At 40.1% G+C, this 9456-nt stretch overlaps 1 protein-coding gene across 3 annotated transcripts in view; it reads right to left on the bottom strand.

Annotated features, from left to right (window-relative positions):
- Positions 1-475: 475 nt before the first annotated feature.
- The window catches only part of sema5ba (sema domain, seven thrombospondin repeats (type 1 and type 1-like), transmembrane domain (TM) and short cytoplasmic domain, (semaphorin) 5Ba), a 170279-nt gene continuing 161298 nt past the window's right edge, over positions 476-9456 (bottom strand). For all 3 annotated transcript variants that reach the window (XM_042427063.1, XM_042427061.1, XM_042427064.1), the window contains 3 exons: positions 7619-7663; positions 4728-4933; positions 476-2075 (listed from right to left, as the gene is read on the bottom strand). In XM_042427063.1, the coding sequence (XP_042282997.1) occupies positions 1899-2075; positions 4728-4933; positions 7619-7663 (428 nt within the window). In that variant the 3' untranslated portion in view covers positions 476-1898. The remainder of the gene's footprint in view (positions 2076-4727; positions 4934-7618; positions 7664-9456) is intronic.

The following is a 9456-nucleotide window of genomic DNA, read 5'->3' as shown; positions in this document are numbered from 1 at the left end:
GCTGGGTTAGCATTCATCGATCAGGCAATAATAATAAAATATAGCTGTGAAAATGCCCTTTATAAACCAAGCTTTGACTATAAATAGTGTCCGTTCCTCCTCCAGAGGAACCAGAGGTCAATGCTTTAACTTACAATGATTAACATCTCATACATGAAATATAGAAAAACCAGTAGAACAGCTGGAGTGTCAGTGACAGAATGTGGAAAAAAAATGCACATACGCCTTTACAGACCTCCTCATATATAGTCATATGTATGAAAGCATTTACATTGTACAAAATACAGTTACCCCCCTCGTTCAGTCTAGCATACAGCCGCACAGACATGTACATGTGTTTGCATGTACACACATCCATACACACATGCACACTTTTAAATCTTCACACAGGCAAACTTCTGAGCAAGCATAACTTTGTTTTTTTTTCTTTTCAAGAGGGGCCAGATTGATGTTTTGTTACAGTCATTCTTTGTAAAAAAAAAAAAAAAAAAAAACACATCGACAATGTTTATCATTTTATCTTTGTGTTAACAACATTTCATGAACTGAAGATGGAATGGTTACCGAACTGCCGAAAAATCAAGAAAACAAAGGAATGTGTTCAATCAGTGAGGTGAAATTAGAGAAACAAGAATTAATCAGCTATATCTTATTTAACAAAATATTTCCTCCTATGCTACGGCTCGTCTGAGCATAAAACAAATATCATCTTTAAAAAAGAAACATAAAAAAAAACAAGTGCCAGTCTACTAGCTTATTCTATCATCATAGAAAACCCAATCCAGTTGTTCAGCACACTGGCCATATTTGATATGACCACCGAGCTATTTAGCACTCAGTAGAATCGATGCATCCATTGGAGAATCAATTGGAGAATCAATCAATTCCATTTCAAAAGTCTTTATTGTTCTTGAAAAAAAACCCAAACAAAACAGAAGAAATAGAAAGAAAACGAATCTTGTCCATGCCCACTATTGCATACAGGCACCCAAGGCATTCCCAAAGCTTTATGTACAGTTCAGACCGCTTCCCACAATCCCCATTGCTCTGACTTTACCAGTTAATGTCTTTGACCACAAAAGGCGTATTACATCAGCGGGTTTAGAGAATATTTCTCTACAACTCAGGCTGATGTGTAGTGTTGTGACTTCTCCACACTGCCGACCAAAATCTTCATTGACTCTGATGTTCTTATCTTTTCCGTCACATGAAATATCAACAATGTGGGGCGTGCATCCCTCCTGAACAACGAAGCTGATATTGATCTGTAATTTATTTCATCATCAACTTCATTGAGTTTTCTCCTTTGTTGTTGTTCTCTCGCTCTTTGCCATTCGGCAAGGACATAACGATAAGCGCTGTTTGTTCTGAGTAACCGGGACTGAGAATGTGGTTTGTAATGGAGAGATGTAAAAGGGTGACCCACATCCAGAGAAATGTAACTTTTTAAAAATGTTCTGTTCATGTTCGTCTCTGGAATTGTTGATGTTCGACTCTACACCTGCACTGAAGTGTTCAGGTTGTAACAATCTGTCTAGAGTTTTCCACTGAATCCCCACATGATGCTCTGGGTTGACACTGCTATATCCAGTCAGGCCCTTACAATAACACACCCCCAGCTGGTTGCATAAGTCCCTAACAGCTCCAGGACACAGGCATTGTTGCAAAAGCCTCATCTCCTGATGGAAAGTTCCAGAAATGCTCTTGAAAACACAAACCCTACCATGTGGAAGATACCGTGGGTGCCAGGAGAGGGACAGTGGCGAACAGAGGAACATAGCCGAGCTCTGAGAAAACTCTTCAGTTCATATTGGTTCAGTTATGTCACCATGGCATTAGGGGAAGGGGGTCCATTTGGGGCAACGGCAAGGGGTTTGGAGAGCCGGTTGTGGGGCGTCTCAGCTGTTGTTGCTGTGGTTATATGTCCTGCATGGCGAAGGGGAAGAGTTGGGCTGGTAGTCATATTTGCCAAGCGCTGTTGGATAGTAGGTGGTGGTGTAGACGTTTGTCTGCTGAAGTGGAGTTGGATAGAAATTGGACCTTTCATCTGGCAGCAGGTTGTTCTTGTTCAGTGTCTGGAATGGCAGCAGAGAAAATTTGAAGAATTTAAATAAAAACCTTTCCACTGTTACAAAATCATCTATTTGCTTTTTAAATGTCTTATTGCTTAAGAATTTCAGAAAATCAACTTTGTGCTCACACACAATAGGCTACACATTTGACCAGCAAAGCCTCTCATGTCAATTTGTGTTTTAAGAAAATAATAAACTTTTATGACTCAATTACTGGTCTTTTAATTCCATTTTTATGCTTTATTCTTTCTTTCTTTTTGAGATACAGACACCCATTTCTAGAGAAAATCTGACAAGTTGATTTTAATTGGAAACGGCACCCTGGAAGATTTTTTTACTTGTTTTAAAAAAGTAAGGTTTTTAAAAGTCAATTATGGACAGAACTGACGTGATCAGACACATAATACCACATAAGCCACACACATAGTATCAGAGTAATTCTTTCCCGCAGGTGAATAAATTCCTCTACTAGCTTCGAGGTTATAGCTTGTGCACTATAAGTATATTCATAACCAAAGCAAACCAATTTAACAAATTTAATTTAGTTCATGTCAGGCATACTCAGTACACTAATATATGAGATGGCAGGAATTCACTGCAGCTCTCTTAAATAAAAACAAGTCTAAAACCCACATTTTATTCTAATGCAATTGCTGAGTCTCTGGTAAAAGCCGAACATAAGGTGAAACACTTTCCAGAGGAAGCATTAGACTAATGTAATCCATCTGAACAGCTCTGGGGACAGAGGCAGGAAGATAATCAGGTTAGAGTTGGTGAAATGCATGGTGAAACGCTGGGCATCATAAATTGGCCTGAAGGAGAGGGAACCTGCAGGATGAACAGTGCTGTAGCGGTACACAGTGACATCAGCTGCACATCCTGCAGGGTCGGGTCACTCCTTCTGGTCATTAAAGCTAATGAGTTCAGGCTCTCAGCCCCATGATGGCTGTCAGCACTGCGTCCACACAGTGACAACAGTAACAGCAAGGACAAGTGTCAGGAGGCTGACACCTTCAAAAATATAGAGATGGGTCATTGTTGTTCGTCAACACTGTTCCTGCTGTGCTTTGGTAGGACCTCAGACACTGTCAGGTAGACAGGAAAGGTTAAGGTGAATCCTGGCTAGCAGGGATAAGGCTATAGACAGAAGCCATGCTTAGACCAAAATCGGTGCTGGGTTAAAAAATGCAGGTGATACATATGAGAAAATGAAATGTAATCCAAGAAGTCAGTTTAATACCTTCATGAATCTTTATCACATGCTATAACACTGCAGAGTTTTTTTTTTTTACAGTAAGACAGGGTGTTAGAAGACAGTGAAAATCTCCAACTTGATGATTACCCACCAGCATTTCATTGGCCAACACAGTACTTTAAGTGTTGCATTGTGTTGTGGCAAAAGTTGAGTTTTTGTTTTTGCCCCCACTGTACCAATCTCACTCTCTCATTGAATTAAATGAGGGTTTTTTGATGCAGTACCAGGTAGACTGTGCAGCAGCTGAGAAAGACAATCATTTTGATAAATATCTGTGGTTTCAGCAGCTAGCTGATGTGTGACATCGCATCCAGTTTTACAAAAAACACATTGGGATTCAAGATGCAACGACAGTGTTAGGCCTGATGGATTAGTGTCAACAGGAAATGTGATGCCATCTCCTGATTGGCAAGTTTACAGAGTGTCTGAAAGAGGTGTAAAAATATCAGTTTGTAATATCATTCAATAATCTGAGCAGCTGTGGGATCATTCAGAGAGGCAGCGGGGAGGGAGACCTGTCCAGAATTTTAAGGTAACATTTCTGAGCATATGAATATAACAGGATGGAATGAGTCACTGCACTGCCTTTCACATAAAGAATACAGTAATATTTAAGAGTTGCAAGTTCAATTTGGAAAAACACAGGTCAGGAAAATGGTTGGTTTCTGATTAGCAAATTTCAATTAACTTAAATTAGTGATCGGGATCTGCCCCAAAAAGCCTGATTGAAGCTTCCGTGCAGACAAAAAAAATGAGATGGTGGTGGCAAAGGTCTAACTCCACCCTTGTCTGAGGTCATAAAACGTTTTACGTTCATTTATCTACAGCTTTTTATCACAAGCATTCCTTAAAAGGACTTTACTGAGACAGAAAAATCAATGATAATCTCCCAGAGTTGAACCAATCAACATTCAGTTAGAGAGCAAAACAATAAAACCTGCAAAGAATAGGACACAAACTTGCAATGAAAGTCTGTGACCCTCTGATGAAAAAAAGTTTCTTGACTTGCTGTAAATGTGAATGCACAGTAGACTGATAACTGTGGGAGGTCAGGGGCTCTCTAATGCTTTAGAAAGCTAATGGGGCCCATTAATAAGGACTTGGTTTGTGGGCAGGTAGAAGAGGCTACAGAAAAGTCTATAGGTTCTGTATAAGAGCAAGGAGGAATGAAAATGAGCAGTAATTCATCTTCTGTGGTTAGCGCTCTATTGAGATAAATGCATGAATAAAGGTTCTAAATAAAACATGAATCACATTCATTGCCCTTGAATCTTCAACATTTACATTGTGTGTGTTTGTGCATGTGAGTAACGCCGAGTAAATAGCACTTTTATTTCCACTTGTCTTAACTTGTAGAACATTTGAAGACGCAGGTACAAAGACCTTCAACGTTCACGTACCTTGAACTCCATGGGTGTGTATTTCTCGTTCTTTGGCGTGGTGTTACCCTTGTAGTTAAGGTGGTTCGGGGTGGTGGGGTGAATGACGGCCGACTCCTGCGAAGGCTTGTGGAAGCGTTGACAGTACACGTAGATCAGGAAGGACAGCAGCCCCGCCCCAAGGAAACAGGAAACACCAGTAGCAATCAGGTGGATGGAGGTGAATGCTGGGAAAAGAAGACGATACATGGAGAGTTATTGAAGGCTCAGCATACAGTATTGGATCTTGTTTTTAAGAATTGTTTTCTCGCAACCCTGGTTTAATGTATATCCCAATTTTACATGATGCTCATTCTGAATTACAGCGGTGCAAGAGTCGCTGGTGGTCTAGAGGTAAAGATGCATACCATAAAACCATAAAACAACATCAGGCTTTGCTTCCAATTTTCAACCTGGTTTGAAGGTGAGAAAAGAAGGCTTATTTTTTCTATTGATTTAACACACAGCATGAGCTAACTGATGATTAGTACTTTGCATATCTGACTGATTATTGAGGGGACGATTTCTTAACTTAAATCTCTTAGCATAACATTAAGTACACTAAGTATAGCGTTAGTTCAGACAGAGCACTGAAGTCACTCTTGATTGGTATCAACGGCTTCATTCATGTTTCACAATGGCTGGCTTCCTCACCAGCTGTTTGGCCAATATAACCTGCATTTCTCACTGCTAGTTTGTTGCCGCAGCTCCCTCCACCTCCCCACCCTCCTCCCTATGTGGTAGGATTTTGGCATTGTTAATTGAACTAGGATTTAATGTTCAAGTATGTGTTTGTTCTCCCAACAGAACTGTCATTTCTTCTCAAATTCTTTGTGAACTCCTTCAAAGAGCTGAGCCTTTTCTGCCAAATATGACTGTATACCCTTTTGCTAGGAATGGTCAATTTGTTGACCCGTCTGACTGGACTGAGCTCATGAAATGTAGTCTGGCTGTGTGAGGCTGCTATGAAAGCTTGTTAAATTAAAACATACCTTTTTCCTTTCTGTGATGGACTAGAGCATTAAATTACAGAAGCTATTTCAGAAAGAAAAAAAAATGCTACGCTTTACAGGTCTAAAAATTTCTGTATGATTTAAAGGGAAAATTCACCACTGTGAATATGATGATTGTGTTAGAAATATGCAATTATTTTTGTAATTTGTGTCCTATGACTAGAGAAAACTGAGAAAAAGGCTGTAGATTCCCCATGGTGCTCTTAAGGGGGAAACCCACAACCAGAATGCATTGCACGTGTCCTGTCCAATCAGACTGACTGACTCTGATGTTGTGTTTATGGGCAGCAGAATGGCTGTTTAGTAAAGACTGAGCAGCATTATATCACTTTACTGAGGCTTATTTTCTTTTACAAAATGTTTTTCCTCATCAAGTCTGGATATATCGTATCTGTGTGCTACGGCCATAAAGCAAACGGCACGCTGGAGTCAGTTATGTCGATCATTGCAAACTTACTGAGAGCTGCACGGCTGCACATAAGAGCTGCCAATGGACAGTCAAAACAACTCAGAGTCCAGCCGACTCCTTTTGAGCTTGTTTTGGGAAGCTGTCGTGGATGAGGGGGTGAAAAACTGCAACCAAACACTGTTTCTTTTACCTGTTTTTGATGATGAGGTGCCAGACCAGATTGTGCTCAGACTGGATGCAGCCGCATAAGTAAACGTACAGGTAACTTAACACAGTCGCTGTTCACTGTTCTGTATTCAGAGTTAAAGTTTGATGTAATATTCTGTCAGAAAACAGGTTTACCAAAGCACCACAAAGTTTGTTGAAGCGCAGAGTTCTCAGTGTGTCTCCATTCTCTCTGACAATCCTCACCAGTCGATGCTGCAAAGCTACTCTGGCTGCAGCACCTGTCTTTCAGCTGTGCCTATAACGTAGCTCTGGTGGTCGCTTTCTCATCCACATTCTGTTTTGTCTGATTCCACATTGCAATATTTGGCCTCATATCATGAAATTAGTTTTTTTTTTTGTTTTATTTTAGTATTTAGCAGTATGATATTGTAGTGACTTTTTTTTTTACCTATTGCTAGCGTAACATGGTTGACGAGATGGGAGTGTTTTGGGATACCAACCTTTGTCCTTGAAGGAACCAATACAGTAAATAAGGAAACATAGTTTATAGTCTAAGGCAGATCTCCAAAAATTAGTTGGATTATGTGTTTTGCGTCACTCGACGGACAAATGAGTGGGGAGCTCTGGGTGCAGGCAACATAGAAGGAAGTTAAACATCGTTCATTTGCATATACAACCCAGGCTGTAATGATACAATACTGGTTGAAAATCGGCAAAATTTCCCTTTAAATCTTCTGTGTCTTTTTGTCAGCAATTATCTGAGCAATTTGGTCTCTCTCTTGTTTTGATCGCCTTTTCAGAGACAGGAATATACACTTCGGTTTCTATTTTCAGTCTTATACTCTATCAGTATTTTTTTCTGCTGAAAACTGTAGATATACGTAAAATGATGATTGTGACATTATTTCATTTTTATTTACCATTTTTCTTCTGCCACTGCCACAAATTCTGTTTTTTTTATTCAAGACATCTGATATTTCAATCATCTCTAGTGCTGCTGTGAGTCAGCCATTTTTCAACACAAAGTGGTTTTGAATGTCTTTCTCTTTGCAATAAAACAGTAGTTTGTTCCAGGTACATCACAGTGTACATAATGTTTTTTCCTCCTTTGACTCATTGGCTGTTAGGGTATAGTACAGACAAACATCCACATGAAAATGTACATATAATGCATGAAAACATACATCATGGACAGACATCTGTGGGAACATACAGGGGCAAAAAAAAACAAACTCTAAACATGCGCGCAGAGACAAAGTGAAGGCTGCTGTTAATCCACTTACCTCCACAGTGCTGGTCCTTATCAAAGCCAGATGCAGGGAGAATGACTGCAGAGAGGAGAGGAACACAGGGTCAGACGCACACATGCATGCACACACACGTACACACAGACACGCACACGCACACTCTCCCTTGAGCAAAGAGCCTTCAGAACACAACAACCACCAACTGTAACATCAGGGGAGTTGACACATGCAGAAACAAAAACAGTGAATGAGAAATTGAAATGTCATTTAAATGTTGTGCAACTGGTCCATGGAGACTTTTTTTTGCATCAGTGAATTCCAAAACTTGCTAGAGAGAAAAATGGACTTCAGATTGAGCCTCTCCAGTTGCGGTTAGGAACACTTGACAAGAGGACAATAATTTACAGCTACAACACGTCCTGCCCCCCACAAATCTGAGAGAGAAAGAGGAAGGGAGCAGGAAGGGTTGATGTGTGTGTGAGCACTTTTAATTGCAGTGCCACATCTCCTGATTAATTTTTTGGCCTAATTTTTCAGTTTCCTCACAGTCGCCTCCCCTCTACAAGTGACCTTAACAAATCCATCCATCGCCTCATTGAAATTTGCAATAAAATTAGATGTGATTTGGTGTTGTGACAACCCATTAATATTAATCGTCTTCGTCTGGATTCATTAGGGATTCTGAGCGTGGAGAGGCTGATGCTGGCAGGCCATGAAAAATCATTTCAGGAGAAACTTTCTTAGATCGTCATCAACATAACGAGGTACACTGAGGCCATCAGGGCAAATCGCTTACTTGTTGGATTCACATGGACTTAATTATGGTTTATTAACCGAGGCATATGCATTTAGCGCTACACCGTTGGTGTGTGTGGACATGTTTGTGAATGAGGATGATGAGGAGGATGATTGTGATGAAGCTGAATGGCTACAGTATTGAGTACACATTTGACAAGGACAGATGAGCTGTGTCCCAGAGTCACAAGCTGCCACTTTCGAATGATGCTGCTTATGAAGATTAAAGGACTAGAGGTGGGCTGAACCTGAACCTGACCTCACAGAGACTAAAAGCTAAGTGTTTTTGGACAAACCTTGTCAAAACTTAAATGGATCACAAAGCAGAAAAAAGTTAATGGTCAATCAATAAATTAATTAGTTGATTGCAGAGCTGGACAATAATTCATTACTGTCATTCATTAACTTTCAGAGGAATCACATCATAATGACGATCTTTTCATCTCTTTTCATCTTGTCAGTCTACATATTTCTGCCCAATTTAATGATTCAGAGCATATGGAGGACAAAAAATGACATAAGCATAAATAAATAAATTATACATTTTGGTAATGAAAAAGGACATAATTAATGTCTTGAATATATTTCTACATTTCCATACATCAACTTTTATTTAGGATATTTCTGTATTTCTACATTTATTTATTTCTGTATCTCTGTGTCAGTATGTTAATTGAGTGGGTGGTCCTTGTCACCACAGGATCTGAGTCAACCGGGGATGTGAGTCATGCATGCACAAGCGGGTCTGCCATCTTGGACAGCTCGGTACAGCAACACCACTTGGACAAATCACATACACCCACCCAACTCAATTACGCCCCGTCACTGTATGTCCACTAAAAGTGCTTGTTTTTGCCACTGACAGTACAAACATAAATATACAATATTATATATTGTACTGTACATACACCACAGTAATGATTTGTGCACATTAAACAGTCTGATGGCAGCTGGCAGGAAGGTCCTGCAGGGTTCAGTCCTGCACTTTGGTGAGATCAGCCTGAAGGTGCCGAACCACCTCCAGGACATGAAGTGGGTGTGTGGGATTGTTCATTACTGAGTTCAGCTTTGAGAGCATT

The sequence above is a fragment of the Thunnus maccoyii genome, chromosome 11 (genome assembly GCF_910596095.1).
Source record: "Thunnus maccoyii chromosome 11, fThuMac1.1, whole genome shotgun sequence".
Taxonomy (NCBI): Eukaryota; Metazoa; Chordata; class Actinopteri; order Scombriformes; family Scombridae; genus Thunnus; species Thunnus maccoyii.
Note: the sequence above shows the minus strand (reverse complement) of the source record. Positions and strands in the feature narration are given on the sequence as shown.